This window comes from Petromyzon marinus, chromosome 1, assembly GCF_048934315.1.
Source record: "Petromyzon marinus isolate PM22_M1 ecotype Great Lakes invasive population chromosome 1, UKy_Petmar_22M1.pri1.0, whole genome shotgun sequence".
Taxonomy (NCBI): Eukaryota; Metazoa; Chordata; class Hyperoartia; order Petromyzontiformes; family Petromyzontidae; genus Petromyzon; species Petromyzon marinus.
The window spans coordinates 28,263,945-28,290,822 of NC_133667.1; the positions used below are offsets into that span (position 1 = coordinate 28,263,945).

A 26,878-nucleotide genomic window follows, 5' to 3' on the forward strand; every position below is an offset into this window, starting at 1 on the left:
ATTACAGCATACGCTCCAAAAAATATATTAATGTACTTAAATAAAGGAGAAAACGATCTGAGCTTGAACAGAAACACACGTGAGTAAAGATGAAACATGTCACCAAAACAAAAACCTGATGGAAAACGTAAATAAATCGCACAGAAAAGATAATCGTCATTGGGTGTTGGCCGTGAGCGGGAATCGAACCCGGGTTGCCGGGTTTATAGCGCAGCGCGCTAACCACTACAGTACCGCTTGCCACACGCGCGTGCACACACACATGACACTGACACACATGCGCGCGCACACACACATGATACTGACACACACGCGCACACAACAACAACCGCCATTCGCCACTAAGTGGCGGTGACGTCACCACGACGCTTGTGCCAGGCCATGTGCACCTTGAGGCCACATAAAGTGTCGAACGCCCGCTGGCAGGAGGTCACGGGGCAGACCCAGGTGCTACGGGGCGACTGACTGAGATGACTGAGATGACTGGCTGATGCACCACCTGTGCCCCCTACTGTGCCAACCTGCTGTGCTTTAGTCACCCGGCACTCCGCTCATTGTTGTGAGCGTCACTCCTCCCCCCTCCATTGTTGTTGGAGGGCGACTGCCTCCAACTGCCCAGTAGCATCCTTCACGAGCCTCCTCCACAGAGGCCGATCTTAACACCGCTGGTACCAGTCATCGGCAAGTCCACTCAGCTCCACATCCTCCTGTACCACATCACTCCATCTCCTCTCTAGCCCGTGCCGCGCCCGTTTAGCTCCCTCGATCCAGCCAAACAAAGATGTTTAGGCATGCGGTGGCTGGGCATGCTGGCTACATGACCCAGCCAACAAAGCCTTGCCTGCCGGAGGACCTCACCAATGGGACTTTGTCCAGATCTTTCAAGGATATGTGAGCTCCTCACAATCCAGCCTGGTTAAACCCAAGATGGATCGTAGGCAGGCCAGCCTAATGTTTCTAACCGTCGAAGATGTTCCATTAGGGGGGTCCACGTTTCGCAAGCATAGAGAAGGGAGGGAATGACTGTGGCCGAGAAGACCTGAAGCATCGTGCGGAGCGAAAGACCAGGTAGCTTCCACACAGCGTTATGCAACCGATGAAAAGATAATGCCGCTCGATTGATTTGGAGTGAGACCTCTGCTGTTAAACCGGAGCCAGTCATGAGCACACTTCCCAGGTATGGGAAACTCTCCACTCTCTCCACAACTGCCCTATCACCAATTGGGAGTTGTGGGGGTGGAGTGTCCGATCGTACAAAGTACCCAGGCAGGTGCTTAGTTTTGGTGGGACTGATGGTAGGTCCCCACCTCTTAGTGGCAAGCTCCAGATTCAGCAGCAGCACCTCTAACTCCTCGTCTGAGTGAGCAGCAATTACTAGATCATTGGCATACATAACATGGTTGAGCAATACGGAGCCATCCCTTGATCGCACCCAGGCATCGATCAGCCTCCCATTGTATCTGCACCAGATGGAAATTCCTCCAGTACAGCTATTGAAGGCTTGACGAACTACGTGGTCGAAATAGATGTTAAATAATGTGGGAGCCAGAAGACATCTCTGTCACACCCCGAAGTGAACAGGGAATGGCTCCGACTCCCGGCCATGTAGTTTTACCCAGGCCCGCTCACCATCATGAAGGCCCTTATGATCGTGAGCAGTGGATCAGGGACTCCGAAAGCACGAAGAACAACCCACAGCCCAGGCCTACTGATGGCATCATAGGCCTTGACCAGGTCAATAAAGCAGAGATGTAGGTCTTGTTGGAATTCCCTACACCTCTGCTGTAGCAGACGGACAGAAAATATGGCATCTGTGCAGGACCACCCTTTCCTGAAACCGCATTGGGGCTCCGCAAACCTCTCCTCAGCGTGCCTGGCAAGGCGATGCTGAATAATCCATGCCAGGACCTTTCCCGGTACACTGAGGAGTGAGTGTGCACGCAGAAACTGACACACACACGCACACACACGCGTACGCACACGCAGACACTGACACACGCGCGCACGCAGACACTAACACAAACATACACGCGTACGCGCACACAGACACTGACACACACACGCGCATGCAGACACTAACACACATGCAGACACTTACACACACACACGCACGCGCACACAAATACTGACACACACACAGCACACGCGCACACACCTGCTGCCAAGGTTGCGCGTGCCAGGCAGGCGGGCAGTCCAGCCGGGCACATGGGCGCGCTGCGGGCGGCTTGGGCAGGGCGCACTCGCGATCGGGCAGCAGCAGCAGCGGCGGCGGCGGCGGCGGCGGCCGCTCGCGGGACCGCCCGGCGGGCGGCGAGGCAACACGGCGTGCGCAGACCACCTCCCGGGTGTGCAGGCCCTGGCCGCAGCTCACGGGGCACGGGCTCCACTCGCCCTCCTCCCACCTACAACAGCGGCGGGGCGTGGATGCCGTGACTCGTTTGCGATCGGTGGCGAGATGTTGAGCTGCCTCGGCCTGGAGGTCTCGTGGGTTTTGATCCCCGACCCTGACGATGCCCGCTGTATATTTGGAATTTGCGGTGTCTCTCTCTCTCGCAGGTTTTTCCCTCCGCATTTAGAAACATGTGTTTTTGAATTTGGCTGCTATGAAATGTCCACGTTATGAAAGCCACTTCGTTGAGCTATCATTTGTGGCCAGGTCACTCTAGAAAAAAAGCTACATAGCTCAGTGGACCTTAGCCAGCAAGAGAAACATAGTTTAGTTTAAATTATCTTATTTCTCCAGCTCACGAAACGTGTAGATGTAAAAGTTACGGGGGTTTTTTTTAACGAAAAAAGACACTTTCTTTACATATTATTTATTTCATTTACTACAGTACTTATTTTTCTCATGCTATTCGTTGCACACGGCGGTTGAACTATATTTTGCGTGCGGATGCAATCTATTTTGCTGCTGAGGTCGTGACGGGTTTCATATGCCCCTGTGCCGTTCCCGTTCTGCTTTCATGTGCAATTGATGCCTACTTTATTGAGGGCGATATTGGCACACAAAATAAACGATTGATTTCTTTGATACTTGTGTGTCGTACGTGTAGCCAGCCCATCCTGCCTGTCTTGCTCCTCCCATGATTGCGATCCATCACATGTAAGCCCACACTGGCTGCATTTGCAAGAAGCGTACATGAACTTGCAAACCAGCCCTCTGATGGCATTACTGGTCGGATTGTATAATAATAATAATAATCATTATGACATGAGAAACCTACCTAGAGGGCCCACGGGATGGGCCGTGAATAGCTAGCTGCATGACAATGAGTTTGCTGCGGGGCTATCTGCATTTATTTTTTTCTGTTATTCCCTGAAATGGGTGGGTTACCTCCCACCAATGGTAAAAATACTGACTAAGAATGTGGCTAAACGCCTCAATGCAGGAATCTCCTGATGAGCAATGAGACCCACGGTGGTGAGATGTTAACTACAGGAGGTAATGGGTTCGATCCCGACCCTGACGCCTGTATAATTGGAGTTTGCAAGTCTCTCTCGCCGTGGTCGTGTGTTTTTTTTGTTTCTCCAGGCCGACATGCGTCGATTCTAAATGTATTTGGCCGCAATAAATATCCACGTGGTAAGCCACTTCGTTGTGCTCTCATTTGTGGTAAGTTCGCTTCTGAAAAAGAGCCACACAGCTCAGTGGGCCTTACCTGGTAACATTCTAAAATATCTTTTAAACAGTTTCAACCCCCCGTAAAGTGCTTCACGTTTTTGTTTTTAAGAGAGCTTCCTTGAATCGTCTCATCAATTCGTACACATGAATGGCCATATGGAAATGAACTTCATAGACGTTTGATTTAAGCTGCGAGCACCTAATGAGCTACGGAGACCAAGCTGGGGTCAGAAGCTTCCCTCGACAAACAAATCAGCATATACACTTAACCGCACCACCAGTCTGAACACTATTTAAATCTTTGATTAGAACTCACTCGCACAAAAAAAATGTATGACTGTTACAGCTCGAGTGTGTTCTACAGAATATGATTCGGCAGTGCACACCAACTCAGCCGCGCGTGTGTGACTGCCGTGTGATGCTCATTCGCACTGCCTTGACACTGTATACGTGTATATGACGTTGTATAAATGTATTCTGAATACATTTTAGATGTTTTAATGTTCGTATAGATATCGGTACGCATTTGCTATGTGTCTCTTGACGCCATGGGCAACCTTGTGAACGAGATGTTCCATCTCAAGATATTACCCAGGTAAAACATTTGAACAAATCTAAATAAATATATATGGAAGAAAATACCCTACGTTTTGTAATCAATCACTGTCTTTGCTACATATTTTGTCATTGCCCAGCATATGTGCTTCGTAGTTGTTATATTGGTTAACATAAATAACTAGAAAAAAAAAACAGTCAATGCGTTGAATAGGAAATAACATCTAAGCAGAGCAAGGTCAATGTTTTTAATTGATTTCAGATGCCCGGCTTGAATCAGTCGAAGTCAATCAGAAAGGTTAGAGGTTGCAGGTGTGTTGTTTTTCAGGCTACAAAACTGAAATCGGAGTGAGAGTTCTGGCAGGTCAGAACCTTTAAATGACCTCGAGGATAACAGGAAAATAACAGAACTGACAAAAAATGCATCAAACCTCGTACGTTTAACGGAGTCACACCGTCAGATTAAAACCAGGCACATTCACGTACGTGGCAAAAAAAAATACCAATATATTTTATTTTTACAACAGTGGCACCACTCGTTATTTTAAATGCTATAACATTGTCCATCGGGTGCCAGTGGGGTTTATTTAATTTTGGAAAAATCTCAATAAATCTCAGCTGTCAGTAGGGGTTACTTCGAAGACCTTTGACACCTTGCTGGCTGAGCAGACAAAATTGTGCTTCACGACGGCAGGGGAGTTAAATTGCAGTGGCGATATCTCATGGGTCTGTGAATGTAAAGTACCAGATTGCTTAGGAGACACTAAATGCCTCAGCCGCATAAGAAATACCCAGTTTAAATATGAGGCAATACTGTTTGCCAAACTGGAATTGGATTGGCACTGATTCCTGTTGTGCAGTCCCCGGTTTGTTGTCTATAGCAATATTCTTCACGGCACGATTTTCTTTCCTGGAGATGCGTGTTTATTTTTTAAATATTTGTTTTCTCTTAAATGTTGGCTTTTTACAAGTAACACTATATAATAATAAAAAAAATACCAATTTATTTTGCTACAGCGTTTTTCTAAAATTTCCAGGAAATAAAAAGCTACGTGAAAATTGGTCGTTGCATGTACCAGGTAATTTATATTTATTAACTTAATGCAAGCTGTGTTTTTTTTTACGTGTTAAGTACTGTACATGTGTGTGTGTGTGTAATGGGTGATGAATGTCCACGCGTGTGTGTTGAAGCGGTGGTGAAGTGGTTAGCAGACTGCACTACAAAACCTGGCGACCTGCATTCGATTCCTGCTAATGACCAACATCAGTGATAAATTCATCAACCGCTCCAGGGCCTCCTCCCCTAGGTCATCTCAGACTAAAATCAGTACGTGTTACACTGTGCGAATGTGGGCAATGGGGAGACAAAAGTCGGCCAGGCGTAGGCACTGGCCACACCACCCCGTCCTGTGCCGTGCCAGGCTTCATAGAGGTGGCACTTGTCCCCAACAGTCTGCTTATGGCTATATAGGGGGTCTTTTCACGTGTCTTTATGTAATTGCTTGTGCATAGAGATGGTGCAGAGCATTGCACTGTAATCCGTTGTTCCATGAATGGTCAACGAATAACAGCAGCGGTAGAGGTGGAATCCCAACCTGGCCAAGGTCTCCTCACGGGCGATTCGGTCAATGGAAGGGCCTCCGTGAGTGGGAGCTCCGGAGAGCCCCTCTGGAGGGTACTTGGCCTACTCTTCCTTACTGGTTAGACATCTCGGAAGAGGAGAGCACCTACAATTTACTCTACCTGCTGATCGACTAACTATGGTTGCACCCATTTATTCTGCTGGGTGGACAGGAGGGATTTAATGATGGATTTAAGGAAACATGCCCAATTTTTCAACTGCCAAGTCACCATGACAAACCCGCGATCTCTGCATCGCAAGTCTAGTATTGCGAACCAAAACTGTTGGGTGTACAATCGATGGTCCTTGGCACGCCATCTCAGATACTGTTTGGCCATTGTATCCCACTGTTACGGGTGACTAAGCCACTTACTTCGAGTGATAAAGCATTAGTTTGCTCACAAAATACTTCTCAAACAAAAAGATCTTACAGTTTACCGAAGGAGGGAAAACATGTACTATGGATAACTAAAGAGCACGCCACGCTAGCTTTAACTGCATACAGAGACACGTGCACACACAGGCACGTGTCTGCACGAACCAGTACGTGTGTGTATGGGGAGCGGCAGTGTAGTGGTTAGTGCACTGCGCTACGAACCTGGTGACCCGAGTTCGATTCCTGCTCATGGTCAACACTAGTGACGATTGTCTGAACCGGTCCTGGGCGTCCCCTAGGTAGACTCAGCCTAAAATAAGCACCTGGTGCAGTGTGTAAACATCGCCACCGGTGAGACAAAGGCGGTCGGGCGTGATTGCTGGCCACCCACCCCTTCGTGTGCCGTTCCGGCCTTCATAGGTGCTGCTCGCTAACAGCACTTGCCCCAACAGTCTGTTAAGGATGTACGTTGGGTCTTTGTGGATATGTGTGTGTGGCACGGACTGGATAGTTTATCTTTCCAGGCGCACACGTGTGCAACAGCTACAAGTTGCGTTTGGATACAAGAGCTATGATGAAAGCATTAATTAATACATTTGGGAAACAGCTAAATGTATCTGGCATGACAACCATTTTTCATGTACATACACGTGGTGACATTTGGTTATTGATTGGCAGATGGTAGCAGTGGCGCGTAAGAAAGCCATTATGTGCAGGTGTGCTTCACATTAAGCAGTGCTGCAGTTTTCCATGATCCGTATTTATTTATATTTCTCCATTCAATACGTTTGTGATTGGCTTGGTTAAAGTTGACCAATAATATTGTACTTTTTCCCGCCTCTCGGGACATTGTGTACTATCGCAATAGCTGGATCACACACTCCCAAGTCTTTTGTTGTTGCACACATGGAATTTATTTCCATGGAATAAATTTGTGTCATAATTTGCATGTGTTAATTTGCAATTTGTGATACAAATTTTTATAAAAATTAAAGATGTGGACTGCGTCAAAGGACTAAGCCAACTTTTCATTCGTATAAGCCACTGGTTTCTAACAGAATACCTCCCATATACCCTTACCAGCATACGCAAATCATCAAATACATCACCATAATTCAAAATGTACATTGTAATTGCATTTACACACACCAGAAACATTCAGTCCTAGGTGTTAATAACAACTAAGTATAATGTTATCTACATACAATTTAATAAAATTAACAAAGCCACAACCGTACAGCTTAAGCCTGTAGCCACTGACCATTGGCATTAAGCAGAGCGGAAGGCTGGGCTTCACTAAATGTGGATGCTTGACGAAAATATTTGGTAGAAGTGAAGAATTTCCTTTGCGCATTTGTAAAACACATGTTAAAAATAAATACGACTAACGAGCGAGAGAGGGGGAGAAGGCACTTGCAGGACACGTGGACGTCCGAGGTGGCCAATTGCATCGGTTTTCTGAATTCCATACAACAAATGAGTAAATAGGTTTTTTTCGAATCGCGAGTGCACAGGCATGCAAAGCAGCACTGCTCAGTAACTAACCCCGGTTGACCGTACCCCCCCACCCCCCCCCCACGTCGCCTTGAGGTGATTTTTTAAATATTTTTTTTGTTCTCGCATGCTCGAGGTGCCGCAGGTTGGGAAGCGCTGATATAGGCCATAATTATCAAATACGAATCTGTCATTCCTAAAACACCATCACTGCAGAAAATATGTGGGCCGGATGACATTGAGCACACAATGTATTTTCGGGTTATGGAAACATAACTACACACCTTTTTTATGAGCTTGGAAAAAGAAAGTGCTGTGCTTTGTGAAATACGACGGCGTGCTGTGATGGCTAAATTATCCATTATTTCTGGTATGCTGAGGTGCAGCACTCAGCTCTCCACGGGCCCCACAGCGGCACAAATTGAAGGCTTCCCTTCTGCTGGTCACTGTGAAGAACCAACAGCCTAATTAAGACCCTCGTGAGCATTACCCATCAGGCCCCAATTAACCAGAAGCCAAATTAGTCTGCCCTCTGGGTTTATAAGCCTTTTTGGTGATAACAACAGACTCAAAGGTACAGGAATAGCACTTAGGAGGATCTGAATCCAGGCCTGCATGCAATGCATTCCTCTGACGTGCTTTCTATAAAGCCGCACTTTTTTGAGAACCATTCCTGTAAAGGCTCAGCTCAGTTCGTGTGGGGGCATGTTCCCGTGGGCAGGGACATGTCCATTTGCACCGTTTTGAAGCCGTGGTTGTGGGATGCCATGCACTTGACAAGCAGACACGGATTAAGGGCATGCTGTCTCCTCCCTATTAATTATCTTGATTCACATCTCACCAAAATTGTCGTCTCATTTCCATCTCTGCTCGTAGCCTCCTACCCCCCCCTTCCTCTTCTTTTCTCTCTGCTATCAAAACGCTTGGCACCTTGTGTACACAGCATCTCGAGACGTGGTCACATCTACGCACTACATAAATCAAAGTTACATTGCGTCACACGCAGTGCTTTGGCTGAAGCTAGGACAGCATTTTCTGCCCATTACTCATACCTCGGAGGGAGCAGCAACGCAGTGGTTTGTGCACTACGCCCTCAACCCGGTGACCCGATTCTGATTCCCGACCATGGATTATATCGGAGTGATTTGACATCTCAACCAGTTGCCGGCATCCCAACCCCACCACCGCCCACACTGACCAGCATGATGCAGTACGGTCAAAACGGCTGTACATTACATTTATTTTCCTTACTACTCCTACTACTCGTAACTTGCTTCTTTATACCACAAATAAAGATATACCTTGCTCAGGCTCGTATTTGGCTCCGATCCCATGATGGTAAGAAGGCTGTGCAACCGCATGTTGTGAGTCCCCAAGAGGGCTAACCATGGCTTGCTTACCTGGCATTGTAAATAATTAGGGAGAAGGACAGGATGTCAATGTATTTGACTGTGTTTGAAAATTAATCTGCGCCCACATGTACACGCTTGTGCCTGTGGAGGTATTCATGTCCATGCGGTTACATTCAAAACCTCCCTACTGGGCCTCATTCTAAAGAAATGTTTTCCCGATTTTCTGATTAATCTGAAAAGCACAAAAATGCAACCGATATACGATATTTGAGACGATCCAAAGGAAAGCGTTCAGTCAAATCAATCCCAAAAGAGAACTTTCACATGATCAATTCCGTGCTTTCCCGATTGTAAGCACGAATACATTTTAAATAACCATGCAATGTAAAGTGATCCGAACACACATGTGAAATTGTAACTTATGAATCCGAATTCCTTTAAACGCTTCCCTACAGTGTGATAGACAAGTGATAGAAAAATAAAATAGCGAGCGAGGATCCTGAACCTTTCACCCTCTCGCCTGTCTCTGCGAGTACGTTTAAAAGACATCGCTGGCCATGTCAGCCAGGGGGAGGGGGTGGCATCTAATGTGTGGAAATACACGTCTCAAGAGGAATCAATCCCGCATCGCAGTGATGGAAATACAGCGAACGCTGGGTGTCACGCGATACCGGAGTCAGCGCGAGGCTAAGTGAAGGTTTGGATGCCTGTCGGCACATGCTGCAGTTTCATTTATATCGTGCAGAACACTCAATCACTGCTGCATAAACCTCGCGCAGAAAGTCGGCACAGTAATGCAATGCTTGTTTTAAGGGTGCCTCCATTTACGTAATGGGAGATGTCCCGCCAGTGGCTAATGGTTAATTTAAGCAGGTCAAGCTTCGGATATCGGTGAACAAATCTTGGCTTAGGTTTGTATACCTATCCGCTTTTTATGAACCCAAAGCAAGTGAATGTGAATATGTTTACACTTCTACAAATATTTATATATTTAAAAAAAAACATGCAACTATATAATAGTGATGTATTACTCTTTGCACATTAAAAAGATGAGTACCAAGTAACAGTCAGTAAGATTTATTAAGAACATGTATGGAATGTTTACATTATTTAACCCAATAGGAGCCCATTAAGAGTCATTCATTTATTTTGAATAACGCATTACGGATAAATGTAAACACAATTTTGTATGATTATTAACTGTTCATAGTTGTGCTGCGCAATAACTTTCATATTTGTTGCTTGACTGGCGCAGTCTACGATTGCAAATGTTGATTCCTTCAGGGTGTTAATCAACAATTTTACAGCGGAAGGCAGCAGTTGGTAGTGACCAAAAGCATCGCTGTGCCATTTAAAGACACCGAGCCAGCTGAGTTTATAAATTCTGACACCATTGTAAAAATGTTTACCACTAATTTTTTAATTTACCTCACGGTTATATACAGTAATAATAATAAGTAGCGGTGGTGTGAGCAATTTCGTGCTCACACCACTCCTGGCATGAGGGTCTCTACTAGAGGGAAGCTCTCTGGAGGGAATTTGGCCTACTCTTCCACATTGGCCAGACATCTTGGAAGCGATTACGTATGATATCATCGTTGAATTTTCATTCATTTTTCCTACACCCCAATATTAACGCTGAGAGAGAAAAAAAAAAAAACAGTCTACTCGCTTATTTATAGCTCGGTTAATTTAAAGGTCTCAAAGCAACTTTAACCTCGTGTCAGAACGGCTGATTTTTAATTGAACGGATCCAGATGCAGTCCAGATGATCTGGCGCTCTGGGCTCCTGGCGGCATCGTTGAGCTCTTGGCAAGCGCGAGGTACCTGGGAGGGCAGGGGTCCGCGTTGCAGCTTTTCAGAAGCCTTGGGGGGCGATGAGAGGCGTTGCACAGAGCATGGTCGGCTGGCTCGCCACCCTCCTTGCTCAGGCACACAGCCCTGGCCTCCTGGGTGCCTTTGGTTACAAAGAAGTGCACGTGTCAAGTTAGCAGAGAATGCTCCACAGGCACGGCTCAAGTAACGTGTATCGGGTAACTCATACTTCAGTTGACCAGGCATTCCGACAGTTGTTCTTACGGACTTCACTCAGCAGATGTGCCATCGTTGCATTGTTCATTGATTTTATATTGTTCGTATCGTTGTACAACTCGTTCATGCAAAAGCCTAATGGAAGTCTCAACGATCTCTCTTTCAGGGGAGAACTGGGTTAAGAATACCTGGCAACTGCTCGATTTCTCTGGTTTATTCGTACCAAAAGTATCAATAGATTGTGGCCTACATTTGAACACAATTTTTACGAACCTGAGTAACATGCCTCAAAGAACACACTTGAAACAAAACTCACCTCCGCCGCACGACTCTGAACAGTCCGTGAAGCCCTGATATTCCCACTCGAAAACCGGCTCAATGGCATGCGGGGTCACATCCCTCTCCCCATCATCGCCCCTCTCGCTCTCCCCCTCCTCCTCTCCGTCTTGCTCTCCCTCCCCTTCTTCCTCGGACTCTTCATCCTCCCCCTCCTCTCGCCAGCCCGCGGGAGCGAAGTCGGCGGAGCACGAAGCGGCGCGGCATGCCCTGGTGGTGCTGGGCCGGGGCCCCTCGCCGCACTCCTCGTCGGGCAGATCGGCGACGGTCCGCGAGAAGGAGAGGAAGACGCGGCAGGCGACGGCGCGCGTCTGCACGCCCACGCCGCACGTGGCGCTGCAAGGCGACCAAGGGCCCGCGATGAACCTGTTCCCTCACCACAAGCGAAGAGACATATAAGACAAAATATTCCCCCCGTGTAGCCTTAACACACTGTTGGGGCCAAGTGTTGTTAGAGAGCACGGCCTATGGAAGGCCGGCACGGTACACGAGGGGGTGTGTGGCCAACGCCGCGCCGCCCCTGTGTCTCGCCAGTGACGATGTTTTACACTCCGCCACCAGGCACTGTGCTCATTTTGAGGTTGAGTCGACCTCGGGAAAGGCCCAGGACCGAATCAGATAACCATCACCGGTGTTGGTGGCCGTGGGCGGGAATCGAGTGGCTGGGATCGTAGCGCAGTGTGCTCACCGCTGCGGTACCGCTCCCCACAAGACAAGCACGCACACAAATCGACTGTCACAATGCGCGCTTGTCATTCGCGGCAAAGTGAATGCCGTGAGACACAGACTGTGGAACATCTGCCTGTCCCTGGAGGAGCCCTTCACCCTAGAAGACGACCTCGCCGGGGCTACAGTATGCCGAGCCCGAGAGTATCGGAATCAGAATCTTTATTGAGACTGGATGAATCCGATGAGCTGTGAAGCTTTTATGTTTCCAGTCAGGGAGAGGTCAGCCAGTTACAACAACAATGTACAATCCCGAAGTCTTCGTTCTTCGATGGCCGGTGCCCTGTGCGTTCCCGGGACCCGCCTCTTCCACACAATGGGTGACCGTGCCCTCTGTTGTACTGCTCCTCTCGGTGTGGCGCGCCTTCCCCAGAAAGCGTTGTTCGTAATTCGGAGACAATGGTGTCATTTAAAAGCCGCCTCAATACGCATTTCTTTTCTCTTGATTCTGGTTACCAAATTTAGCTTCGATATCGATTCCTTTTTCCTCCACTTGGCCAAAAAAAAATGTTTTTTTTGTGATGTTCCGTGCCTTGAGCACCCTGTAGACGGGTCCTTTATAAATGTAATTTATGATTATTATTCAAGCATATTACTGGTGGCAGCGCACGAGAGTAAAAAATTGCAGCAGTCGAATGTCAAGATGTAGTTAAGTAGTCGCGTCCAGATTGTGGTTTCCACCTGTCCTGTTTTTTCCAATATTGAAGGTCGTGGGTCCTGGGAAGTCTGAATGTCTTCCCAGCACATTCACAGTGATTGTTTAAGTTAGCCGCATTACAATGCACCACTCAAAATTATGCATTTACAAGGTAGTTCTCCCCCTCTACTGGTATTGTGAAATAATCCCGGGTGTTTTGTACCGCAGAGGTGGCAATCTTAATCCAGTTATTTCTTTAGATTTGCCAAATTATCTGGCTGGGTGAGGCATTGCGGCACACCGTCGCTTGAAAGGTCGTGAGCTCAAATCCCCGTTGGGAGTTGACTGAGCCCATTAGGCCTCTGGGATCGATGAAGTGAGTAGCATTTCGCGGCACGTTAACCGTGGTTTCCTGTGGAGAGACATTGATGAGTGCTTTCTACCACTCTACAATGGAGATAAGCACAGCACAACACCAAACCTGCTGCAGTCTGAGCCAAGCGGACGCTATGGGCTCGATCCCCGCCTGCAGAGGCATTTATGGTCACCTTTGGTGGGAAATATCAGCAAATGGTTGTTGATGCTGGGAATTCACACCAAAAACTAATATTTGGATTCTCATGTTGCCAGCAATCACCGGTCAATGCAGTGACCGGCATAACTTCTATGATGGGCATGGCCAGGTGCGACCTGGCGGCGGAGCAAACATGAATTTTTCACGCCAGTTCTCTTTCCCATGCCAGCATTCTGTCCATCCAACCATGCGTGCGTGAATAAAGTCCCGCTGGCTCAAAGGTGCAGGACATTGTGTCGGAGAGTGACAGCAGGGTATTGGAGAGTGGCACACTATAGACTATTTAAATTTTAGCAAGTAAGGCCTACTGGGCAGAAGCGACCTGGCCACAATTTATAGCTCAACGTGGAAATTTCTAACAAACAAACACTCTAACCAATTTTTATAAATGTGGAGTGAAAAACCGGAGGACCCCGAGAAAATTCACGCGACCACAGAAATAAAATTCAAACTCCAAATATACAGCAGGCGTCAGGATCGGGATCGAACCCACATACTCCTGTATACCAGGCGAGGTAGTTAACATCTCGCCACTGTGGTGAAATGTAGCAACACGTGTGTGCCCCACCACCAACACAGCCACCTTCGACCAAGCTGCTTGCCCTACTCACCCTGCCCGGTGCTGGTGCTCAATCACCCATGAAGGGGCTCTGAGTCGAAATAGTTTTTTGGGGGGAGGACCCCTTTCACTTTCATGAAATCCCAGTGAGATGACAGAGGAGATGTCGATGATAGATAAAGCGATATAAGAGCAATGCAGACAAGGTTAGAGGTGTGATGAGACGAGAGAAGAGAGATGCAGACAAAACAGCGGTGAGATTTATTTGTTTTTTTATGATAATTGGCTTGGTATGTGGATTAGCATTTTTACATTATATGTTTGATGCACCATTAGTGTATTTGTCATGAATCCTGAGCCCACTTCGGCTGCTTGGGGTGTCTAAGCATCTGCTTACGCCTTGCACAGCCATTGATCCTGCCCCTACGGACCTCCCCAAAGTGTATTTCCCAGAATTCCTCCTCTCCACTCCAACGGTGCCACCAATGGAGGCGCAACAGAGGGGTTTCCCTACGTCAAAGACCCCACCCGGATTGCCTTAACATACTGTTGAGGCAAGTGGTGTTAGCGGATAGCACCTATGAAGACCGGCACGGCACACGAGGGGGTGAGTGGCCAGCACCACGTACATACTTGGCCATGTCCCAAGCAAAGCACGCCTTTTCTGCAAAACAATAACACGCTGGGCTGCCACTGATGTCCTCGTATCACTGGCGCATCATTGGCGCATGCATTTGGGATTATCTCCCCGTGCACTTTTTTGCTGGTGATGAATTGGCAGGGCCATGCCGAACATTACTGGCTGCTGATCGTTCATCATTCGCCAATGTCTATCAACTGCTGTATGAATGCCTCCCCAAGCCATCGCGAGTCTCACACGATTCTGCGACGCAACAACAATCCACCCATCTGCTTCTCGAGTTGCTGCATGTGAGCTGAAATCAGCTGAAGATTACAACTGCAAATGCAGATCTCATCAGCGCCTGGTAAATGCTGCCAGGACAACTTGTTGCCGTTAACAAAGAGCCTCAATTACAACGTTGCACTGTGAGATGCAGGATTGGTCGATGGCAGCACCAATCAAGAATATTAATAACTGCAGGTAAACGAGATATGGTCTACAAGTTTCGGTATCGCCATTCATATGTATTTCAATTCCTGTGTTACGCAATTCTAATTTCTAGAGGCGATCACATCGGCAAGAGCTATTGAAGCGAATAGGTTTGGAAATGTTTTAAACAGATGGCAGGAGCTGGCATTTGTATTGCCTACAGATTGCATGCCATGCATTTAGACAAATGCACAAAAGAGAAAAACTAATTTGGCTCTTTTTAAATAATCAGGGCGAGCAGGGACTCACAGGTGCTGCATATTTATATTGGAGGTCCATTTTATACAGCAGCGCTCTACGTCTGTGTTATGAGATGGATTGGAGACATATGAATATTGTATTTGCGAATAAAAACAATTTTAATAAGTATTCAAAAAAAGTTATTTTTTGCACGTAAGAGCATTCAGACAGTGCTCATCTCCCGTTATAGCCCTGAGCCAGTCAGGGAAATTCTTAATTCCTTTAGTATGGCACAGTATATCAAACGGACAGCCACCAGTGTTGACGACCCCACAATGTGGTATCTATTTTATTGGCCACGGAGGGGATGATGAGCCGAGTCAACCCTCAACCAGGATTTGAACTTGCAACCTTCCAACTCTACCACTGAGCAAACTAGCCGAATTTTTGTTAAACCTCTTAATATTTCTATCGATACGTATTTGAACAAAGAGACAATATATTTAGATTTGCTTCTTTGCCCCAATTTAAATGCAATTGTTTGAAGGAAGCTTGCTATGATTCTGTACAAATCCTCACAAACCAAAATTGTGTGCAACAGATGCTTACTTTTTGGCGAGACAGATTGTTGGCAATAGGTGACTTTCTTTCAGGAGTGAAACAAAGAGCTCTTTATGCCGTACATTCACATGCAGAGTGCAACGTTTATCCGTGCAAAAAAAAAAGAAGACTTTTTAAACGCGGCACATTTTCACGTGAAATAAAATATCTCGTCGCGGGGTTTCACAAACACCTTCTGGCACAAACCAGCGAGTCCCTGGCACCAATCATGTGCTTTATTGTCCTTTTCCCGGCCTCAGTAACAGCGTGGACTCTTGCTCACGTACAATGTTATTTTTGGAAGCGCATGTAGCCGTTCCGGAGAGTGGTTTATGTATGTAGCTTCCAGGAGCCAGGTTAACAAAACACTGTTGTAACCCACTGCAGATACTGTTTTTTTTCATTTTCCTTCCATTTTCCCCAATTTCTTTTGCTTAACAGTGCTAAAAGGTAAGTTAAAGCGATGTCAAAAAATAGCCGTTTTCCCAATTTTCAGAACGAAATTCGCTTTTTTTGTAGGCTAAGCCATCATTGTTTCTATCACTTAAATTAACTTAACTATTGCTCAAAAACATCATTATATACGGCAACTACCTAATGATGTGATGGCACAGCGGTTACATCACCACGCTAGGAACCCCGTGACCTGAGTTTGATTACCTGCCATGACTAACATCAGTGGCAAGTCATATTTTAATTATCCTAGTACAGCACAATGAATCAAGTCATGCTGAATACTGGGGCGAAGTATGGTCAAACAACTCCTATGGTCAACACATTGTGAGGAAACCTTGACTCAGCAGTGGATTGACAAAGGGTTGTAGATTTTTTTATTAAAGTTGTGTAAAAGAACAGACCGATGTGATTATGTCATTATTTATTAAAGCAATCTATGGAATACAGCTTTCATACACACTAACATATGCCATTTTCCGACTTGGCCACATAACGCCTCATTGCATTCACCACAAACCACAACATCTGCTTTATTTATTATTTGTCTAAAATAAAGATTTGCCAGTCATCTAATCCACTTGCAGAGTTCTGGGGGAAAAAAAAAAAACGAAAAATGTTTCGTGTTTATTTTTTGAGCGAAAATATTGCGTCAGTACTCGAGTTAATATTATTTTTGTTAAGGTTTGTTTAAAACTTACATTGGTTCTTCCGAGACCTCCGTCTCCGCTTCCTCCTGGAGGCCCTGTGCTTGCTTAAGCCACGGCAGCTTAGCTTCCACTGGAAGTTTTTCTGCACAAACCAAGACATATTTGACGTTACATTTCCGATTGACACTCCACTGCCCGGTGGTATATTTAAGGCAATGTTTCAGACAATCTATGTGCTATGATGAAGGCCCATTGCCCACAACGTAACCTATTACAGCACTGTGTATGTTTCCCATTTAAGGTGGGGGTCGTTGATGAATGTGTTGATGATTTTTTTGTTTATTTTTTTGTTTTTTGTTTATGTTTTGGGGTTGTTATAAATTTTTAAATTTGACTTCAAATTAAAATAAATATATCTCTGCATAGGTCAATAAAAACAAACCAAGAGATGTAACTGAACTTTGTCGTAAACAACTGCTAAACAGATATAAGAAAAGTCACTGATATGTTAGTGGAGGAGTGGCGCAGTCAGGGGCGGTGCCAGGGGGGGGTGACAGGGGTGACATTCTGCGTATAAGTGTACGACACTCGGTCTGGTGGACTCCGTGCAACTGCATTGTCAGAGTGTGTCGCCAACCGATGGCGTCTAGTTCAACAGTCTGACTCTCTAATCATTCTTGAAATTTAAATGTGTTGAATGTCACCCCGGCCTGAAATCCTGGCTCCGCCCCTGGGCGCAGTGGTAAGCGCCCTGCGCTGTAAACCCAGCAACTTCTGTTCGATTCCCCGCAATGAGCAACATTAATGTAAAGCAATAAAGAACCAGTCTTAGCCCCCACTTCACCAGCCCATTCTGGCCAGGATGATGAAGTATGGTCAAAAAACCCCTATGACTGACATATTGTGAGCAATGTATTTTTTTATGTAATACATGGGCAAATATTACCTGCAGAGGAAGCTGCTAATCATGCAATGGACTGGACGACATGTGGCCAGCATTGTGAATAATATGAGTTATCTAATTGTTATTAAGGGATTTGGAGAGAGAAAAAAATTAACTACAGTAAGATAAACATGCTCACAAGAGATGTTTTTGTGAATATTCGTGAGTGCAATACATGTAACGTTGACTGCTAATCAGGAGGGAAAGGATCATTTTACAATTAAAATAAGCCCTCATTTTTAAAATAAATTACGCATGTGTGGAAGCACGAGATTAAAATGCTTTACTCCTGTCGCCATCAGAAGAACAACAAAAAAACATGGTTAAAAGTGAAAAACATTTAATCAACTAAAGTTTCAGGCAATGACCATTTGACAAACGAGCAAATTATGGGGATTTCTCTTTCATGTATAAGGCAGCATATACGTTTTTTTATCACGTTTCGTGAGCTAAGCGGCCAGCAACAAAGGAGCCCTGTTGAAGGTATTGTCGATAGTATTACTTATTTGTAATCCAGCACTTTGGAGCTGGGATCGATGTTTGCGTTGGTCCATCGACCCCCAGCTCCAAAGTCCTTCTGTTTGCGTGGATGTTGCGATCGTTGTCATGTGCAGGGGAAACCCCATGTGTCAGGTTGCAAGCTGGGTCAGTAGACGATACAGTAAGTAATTTGCTGAAATCTGTACAGAAATTCGAGCGCTATGTCTACACATGCGTGGGTTTGCTCTGGTGCATTCGCATCATCGCATGCAAAAAATAAATACATCATGAGGCATTGTATAACCATCACAAATATGTCCGGACAATTGTACGTCTGTATGTTGAAATTCTAATCGGAGGTGCGGGGAAAGGACAACAAACTAAGCGCAAAAAGGAATTCTAAAGAAATTACTTTTCAATCGAGATTTTAAAGTGGATAGCTCCAGTGGCTTCCTAATCCCGGAAGGGAGAGCGGTCCAGATGGCCACAGAAGCGCATCTGAAAGCGAAGCGATGCAATGACTGTCAATGAGTAATGAGTGAGGCTTTTTATGGATAAAGGAGATTAAGGTAAAAGGTAAAGGTGCAGCCTCCAACTGCTGGCTCACACCATTTCGGGCAAAAAGGCCTCCACTCTGCCACGATGATCAGACAACTTCGAAGAGGTGGGAGCACCCACACTTGACCTCACCAACACGTGACCTCTGCCAGTCGACTAGCTGTGGTGTACCCATTTATACTGGTGGGGGCACAGACGCCAGGGAGATTTCATAAACTTGGACCAATGTTGACTTAAAGCTTTCGTGACTGCAGGAATTAATATTCTTTGGGTCTTTCGGTAAAGTCAAGACAATATCTTTGAACCTGTCTAAGTGACTTTACCGAAAGACCCAAAGAATATGCACCAATGTTTCACCGGCCATAACAGCTACCACCGGAAGTCCAGTGTGCTAACCATTACGCCGCGGCAGGCATCCACATTGTTAGTGATAATTATAACAAAGGCAAATTACTTACAGCCTAATCTTCTGCTCAACCCCAAATGCAGTGCACAGAAAGGGGTGTTTTTTTCTAGCGCGAGCAACACACTGACCTTTTATCTTGTAGCATGGGACAGGAACGATGCACTCCTCCTTGATGTGAGGTTTGATCTTGGGGTTGCAGCCACCGGCATGGTGGCCCCGGTAGTCCATGCACAAAACCACTCGGTAGCGGAGACCGCGGCCGCACGTCGCGGTGCACTGCACTCGCCGCACCGGAGGGGCGCAGCTGTTCTCACCAGCGCAGCCAAAGCAATCGCGTGATTCAACTCTGGCGGGTGTGCTTCTGAGCTGAAAACCCGTGTCGCTCGTTGCTCGGCGTGACGACACTTTCAGCAACGGGAAGGAGCTCCCGGCGTGCGGGGCGAAAAAACGTCGGGACGTCATGCCGAACAACAACGCGGTAACAAGCCCTCCCTACCCTCCTGCCCCCCAAACCCAAAAAAAAACACAACAGAGAGCGAGCTGCACAGTGGCAGAAGTGTTGTGAATCTTAGTCTTCCTGTATTTTACCCTCGCAGGGATGCAGGCCGATGGTCGGGACTAACAACAAAAAACTGAAAGTGCACAAGGAAGCGTGGGGAGATGTGTGCCTTTGAATTGCATTTAGAGACGTGAATACACATTCTGAGACAGAATGAGAGAGCCACATGCAGGTTCAAGATATCAGAGTGGCTGTCAATAAAATCCACTGGGCTTGGGCAGGACACATCCGCAGCCAATGATCGAGACTAACAACTGAGTGCCACCCAAGGGAGGGAATGCGCCCGAGAGGACATCCACAGCGTAAGATGGAGCAAAGTAATAAGCACGTGTAGAGTTGCTCGCTGGATTGTAACATTGCGGGACCCTGATAGGTGGCGATGGCTTGGAGAGGCCTTCATCCAGCAGTGGATAGATCAAAGCTGATTAAGATGGTGAGTATGTATTTTATCTCAGCTCTTCTTGTTTCATCTCAATTGGCCAAAACGGTCGGGGCGTCTCGCTGCTCAAATGAGCTCATCTGCATTGGTGGCCCAGAGCCAGCAGTGGAAATCTCACATTCCCTTGGTCGGCGAAGGGGGCTCTCATCTGCTGCTAAATAAAGGGAGTTGACTGATTTATTGAGATGTGTAAAAATTAATATGAGATATAGAAAAAATAATTTCGATTACATTCCATTATCTTTTTAATTAATCAGTGCCTTGGCATTGGGAGGGCTTCAGAGAGTATTGAATTAGAACAGCTGATGATAACAATGCCGATTAGCATCATCAATTCCCTATTTTAAGAAGTCAGAGCCAATGAGGTTTTTTTTCTAGACTACACACACACGTATATAACTACACAGGGTTATGCAGTTGTGGTGTTTAGCTCTCTGTGCTCTTTGGTCGTACCGCGTATTGTTCTGCACAATGTCCAATGTTTCCCTCCACATGGTTGCGAGCTTCTTCAACTCTCAGCACGTGGAGCGAAAGATCGGATATCATGCCAAACAACATGTACTACAACCCAAAAGCACGTTAGAGAGCTGTGCACAGTACATGTATTTGTAACTGCTTCGGGATGAGTTTCATATTAGAAGTGTTTAGATTTTTTACTTTTTGAGCACATTGTTGGATCTTTTTGAGGATTTTCCAATCATATACATTGTGTAATATTTTACGCGCTTTTGTGCGTGAAAGTGACATCGCCCGATGCCACGTGACGCCGCTTTGCCTTAAATAAGAGCGCGCATGAAGTCAAAGAGAGCGACGTCACTTCCCGCGATGTCGCATATTCCGAAAAATTCCAGACGGTGTTTTTTTAAATGATCCAAACTATTGTATCCCTACTCTTTGGTTCTTTCGGTAAAGTCACATAGATAGAAAAAATAAAAATAAAACCAAAAATAATATATCACGACATTTCGATCGCAACACAAGCGGTCGTCCTCAGGCGGAAAAAATTATCTACCAAATTTTAACAGTTTTGGGATTAATCAGAAAATTTGAAACACAGCTCAGCAACTACACAAATAGAATAAATAACAAACTATAAGTGGAACATACTATAGAATCTAATTGCTAAGCTTCGTTGTGAGATTTGGTCTTCAACTTACCAGCGAGCTGAAACAATAATACTTGACACATAGAAAGCTTCCACGCGTTCCAATTTAAATTTGTTTGGCTGTGTCGGCCGGTGGAGGGTCTGAACCACACACATTTGGGCAGATCATTCCACGGCCTAACCCCAAAAACCCATCATGAATCACAATTGGGCTGTGCAAGGTCAAGCACAAGAGCGCAATTGTGCAATGCGTACACGCACGCAGTCGGGGCAGCGAACGTGCGGCGCGGGTAGAGGCTGCTTGCACGTTGAACTTCTCTCCGCACCGTACGTAGCCAACCGTGCTAATTAGAGGTGCGGGCTTACCGAAGACCACTCCTGGGCAAGCCACCGCGGGCAGTCAAAGAGGTTGCACGGCTGGGACGCGACAGGCCTCAGCGTGTACATGCACTTCCAGTCCTCGGCAGGGTGCAGGATGCTGTGGAGATCCTCCTCCACGCACGCCACCGTGCGGCTCTGAAGCCCTCCTCCGCACGAGCTCGAGCAGGTGGTCCACGGACCTCCATCCCAGCTGCACCAGCAGACACGCGGGCACGTGTACTCACATACGTGCATGTGTACGTATGTACACATGCGCTTATAGCACTGTTCTTAATTACAAGGCCTGGAGGACCATATAGCTGCCCCTGGTGGCCTTTAGTGCAGCCCCTGACGTGCGGCCCCCAACAATACACAAAGGGTGAAAACAGCCCCCCCCCCCCCAACCATCATCATCATGCTGTCAAACCCCAATGGTTTAAAATGGGTGGCGGACCTCACACTGATGTCTTATCAGCGAAAGTGGTCCCCCTCTGAAAATTAGTGAAGAACACTGGCTTACAGCTCTCTCTCATTCAGCCCTTTATGCTGCTGGAACATATGCCACTACAGAGTAATATTAACTCGGAGTGTAAGAATGTACCACTCTAGCATTGCAATGGATTTATTCGAGAATCTTTTCATATATAGTGTGGTGAATATAGTGGCTCTAGTGGCTGCAGGGGTCATGCAAATGCGTAATATACGATACAGAATATGCATTGAAATTCAAATTCATTCTCACACTGCCCTTACTTAAGTGACAGCTCGGAAGTCAAATGATGGCTGACAAAAGCCCTATTTGTTTTCTCCGTCCAATTCATTCAAAACCTCAAATTCGTCTCTTGTCCTAAACCTGGCACTAATCTCACAAGGACAATTACATACTGAAACGTGCATACCGTGGGATTGGTTGAAAGTGGTCGTAGGACATTATCTGTTTGTAACCATCACTGTGGGGAAAAAAAAAGGAGAGAAAATAAATAAGCCAGACGGTCCTCGACACGTACATTCACATCCAATAAACGTTTGGAACCGTGTGTGCGGTGAGATGTACGGCACTGCGGAATGCGGAGCATGTGTGGGGCAATCGTATGAGTCACATGCCGCCATACACAAACACAAATATACTGTACATGTATATCAGTTACTGTTGATTCATTTAACATTGGCAGTGGTGGAAAAGCAACCGTAACAAAAATAATAATTCGAGAATAAAACTGCCCTAAAATGAAACGACACGCAACAGGTGACGTTTCGGGCAGTGGCACTCCTTCACGGCATCTCCCTGCCTTGCCATCTTTCTGCATTGGCATCTTTCTGCTTCAGCATCTCTCTGCTTTGGCAACTCTCTGCCGTGGCCGAAGGGTCATTGCCCGAAATGCACAGCGGCCCTTTCCATGGCAGCCGTGAATGGAGATATGCGCAACATTTCCCAGAACCTGGCTGGGCAGGGCTCCATGTTGCACTCCCGCAGAATGGGCTTGGGTTTCTTGTTCTCCGGGTAGTAGTGGCAGTACTGGTCAGCCACCACGCGGCCCAAGCGCACGTCCACACACTCGGCCGAGGTCAGCTGGTAGCCTGTGCAACGGCAAGGGCTGAAGTTCATTCGTAGACCTACGCTCGGCGACACGGCCATCAAAATCTGTTATTGTGCACTGCAAGGGAGGAAGGAGCGAGCTTGGTGGGGGGGAAGGGGTAAAGTGTGAGCGGCAGGGCGTAGGGCCGATTGGCAAGGGAGCGCTGAGGGTAAGGGGGTTGTTGGGTGGTCGTGCTGGGGTGGCCCTAACATGTCCAGGCGCCTTTCACGGCTCGGGGAAAAAAGAAAAAAACAGAAACATAAATCCTCGTACTTAAACAGCAACACTCTAGATCGCTCCCAAATGACGGTGTGGTGGTCGGACCCCAAGCCCTTCACCCTGGTGACCCTTGTTCAATCTTGATTTATTATGGGAACAACCTTACATTCACCACCATTTATTGCCTCCTGATAGAAACGCAAGGGGCATATTCTTGGCCATCTCCAAGCGACGGGCCGATCAAATACAGCCCTGCAAATTCCGTCCGTGTGTTTTTCTTTGATTTATGCAGAAATTCCCCACGATGCCATATATATTAGGAATGCATTTGACATTACAAACCTACTCCCAATGTACACTTAATAGCAACGAGTTTGTCTTTTTTGACACTCTTGGCTGCACAGCCTTATTGTTCTGTGAACTTTCGAGTTTGTCAGTTCAACATGGCAAACCGTTATATTTCAGGCCACCTGATAATTTATGTGGGGCATTACCAAAGCGCACCATGTTTTGCAAAGTGGAGGTTAAGTGTTAGATATTCGACCAAAAGGCAAGTCTCTGTGTGCAATGTCAGGGTCAAAAGTTTTTTTTCAAAATGGCAAACATTAATTTCAATAATTTGAAAACAAAAAACTCTTCCAACTCTCGGGACTACGAATCCACGAAGGGTATAAAATGTCAGTAAATGTATCCAGCATAATTTCCCAATTATTTACTCAGAAAAATTATTCAGGGGAAAACACCTCCCACCACGCCCCCCCCCCCCCCACCGTCAAGGCTGCGCTAACATGCGCGTGTGTGAAATTCAGCACCGTCATGGCACTAATGCATTCCAAAAGCTTCGACTATGGTGGCATAGTGTTTACCATACAAACGCGAACCTTGAGACCGAATTTTTAAAAAGCATTTTTTGTCCCACTCTTAATAGACGCGAGAAGATTGCTCTTTCAATAGGAACACTTGCGGAGGTGAGGAAAATGCAAAAAGTATGCAAAAATCGCGGGGCAAGTAAAAGCCTTTGTGTTGCTGCACCTGCTCTCAAGCTTGTATTGAATGTGCCCGCGGCGCTGACGCACAGTGCTCGGGATTTAAGCCATAGGCATCCAGGTATGTAGATGGTCGCTGTATAAAAAAAAAATTCCTTATAATCCACGATAACACGGTAAATCCTTCAAAAGATATCATCGATATTTTTCTCTTGTATGGGTAATGGGCAAGGTATGTACGGTGGTGCAGAGGAGGTGGTTCCTTCAACTTTTGCCGATTATTTTATTTGAGCAAAAGTTTCAGATTTCAAAAAATAAGAAAAGAAAAAAACATCAATCTGCATGTCACATCGAAAAACTACCGTTCATTTTAGGCGATGGAATTGGAAATATTCGGGCCGCGAATTTTTCTCAAAAGGGCCACACGCTTCGGAGTTGAAAACAAAAGCGGCCATAGCAGGGCCGAGGACCCAAAACACCGGCGTTCGAAACAGCACAACATAGAGGAATGTGAAGAAGGAACATATTTGCTCCTGCAAAAAAAAAGTCAGTGGCTTAAATTTGTATGAAAATGTGCTATGACCTAAAAACGTTCTTTATTTCATGGTACCTGTGTTTAATTCGTTAAAAAAAAGAATGTATACGTTACAGTAGGTGTGCAATTGATTAAAATATTTAATATGCTGCAAAACAAAAAACGTTCTGTACACTGAAAGTCAGGAATCGGCATCATGGGAGTGCAAATGAATTATAAAGAAAAAACAATTAAATTACAAATTTTACAATCCAACGATGCCCCCACTAATCAGCCTGGGTGTTCATAGACATTCAAATTATAATTAAAACGTGGCAATCAAAATGCATTTTTCAGTAAAAACAATACTTTCCTAGGCATTGTTCAAAACTGTATCTTCATTTGTGTTATCAGCCAATGTATATTGACTCATATATGGAGACTACTTTTTTATGGTGTGAATGGATGAGTTTCAGTATTATCAGTCGAGAAACCTCGCAAATGCGTTTACGTGTGTGCAGAGCTTGTGTGTTCGAGTCTCCTCTAGCTCCTTTAACTCCCTCCCACAGCCTCAGAAGTGCCTCCTTATTCCAACTAAAAATTCCATTCGTTAAAACTTTGGTGAAATGAAAATATCTCCAAGTTTAATGCGTCGGCTCATCTGTTGCTTGGTTCCCTCCCTTCACTCCCTCTCGTTACTTCCCTATTAAACCAAAACACAGAGCATACTTGCAGCTGTACCTAACTTCTCCTGGTTTTCTCTTTCCTCCCATGTGTTTGCGCTGTCTTTTTCAATTTGCGTGTGTTCATGTCACCGTTAGGCTAAAATACATATGCATGACGAGCACCTGTACCCAACTTTTCACATTACACGCGAAATGTTTTTTTGGAGTCGCGCATGTTTCATTTAACGACTGTTAAATATCCCGTTTGTTAGTTGTGCAATATCCCTGACGGACCCTGCACTCGTTCTCCACAACATTGACGTTTGTTGTCTTTGTTTTGTTCCTGCTGTGCTCACGCACCACGGATATCCCTTGCGAAATAGCCGGGCAACTGGCTAAACGGCACCATCCGTGCAACAAATGAACATGTACTTAAATGTTCAGTTAGCACTTTTTGTTCCTTACCGAGACGTACGCTTGAAAATTCTATATTTCTTGTTTTCATTGTGTACGCAGCCATACCAATAGAATTAAACATGCTCAACTATTTTTCCCATATGCAGCATACTTTCTCTGAACAGCTATTTCATGAAGCTGTCTTGAGTGGAGGGACAGCTTGGCCTCAGTGTTTGAGAAAGATACTCATCTCTAATACTAAAATATCACATTAACCTCCTAGACAGATCCAGAACTGTCCCCTTGGGTCCCTCCAAAAGCGTACAACACATATGATTAAAAAAAACATCTGAATTAGACTGACTCAATAAATTACGAACACAGCGAGCACCGTGTCAACGTCTGTAAGCAATGTGAAAACCATCACGTTCAACAGACATACCGTTTATAAAGCAATTTACATTTCTGCTTCTTGAAGAAGACACGTGCTCTTTACCCCATGGTTAATTATTTTTTAAGCCAATGACAGTCAAGTTGCTTGAAACTTCAGCTATTTTTTCCTTTTCCACTTCATGAAAAAGTCTAACTCATCAAATTATCCCATTCTCTAGATCATAAGACTCTCCAAAATAGTAGCACGGTTGGATATGTACGGTGGCGAAAGAAGTTCAACATACATACATGCAAGATGCACCCCAAACTTACGCTCGGGTTGTACACAAATCGGATTACACACAAACACACCCTCGGGAATTATAATACGCACTCACATTTTCTTTGAAATACAGGGGAGA

At 45.8% G+C, this 26,878-nt stretch overlaps 1 protein-coding gene across 3 annotated transcripts in view; it reads right to left on the reverse strand.

Annotated features, from left to right (window-relative positions):
- LOC116939322 (ADAMTS-like protein 3) overlaps positions 1–26,878 on the reverse strand; it is a 99,153-nt gene that overhangs the window by 27,591 nt on the left and 44,684 nt on the right. For 2 of the 3 annotated variants that reach the window (XM_032947537.2, XM_032947527.2), the window contains exons 11-18: positions 23,167–23,305; positions 22,627–22,677; positions 21,734–21,938; positions 19,393–19,540; positions 16,929–17,019; positions 11,368–11,753; positions 10,848–10,977; positions 2,156–2,402 (exon numbers count right to left, since the gene is read on the reverse strand). In XM_032947537.2, coding sequence (XP_032803428.2) covers positions 2,156–2,402; positions 10,848–10,977; positions 11,368–11,753; positions 16,929–17,019; positions 19,393–19,540; positions 21,734–21,938; positions 22,627–22,677; positions 23,167–23,305 — 1,397 coding nt within the window. The other variant, XM_032947547.2, reaches the window with a different exon arrangement.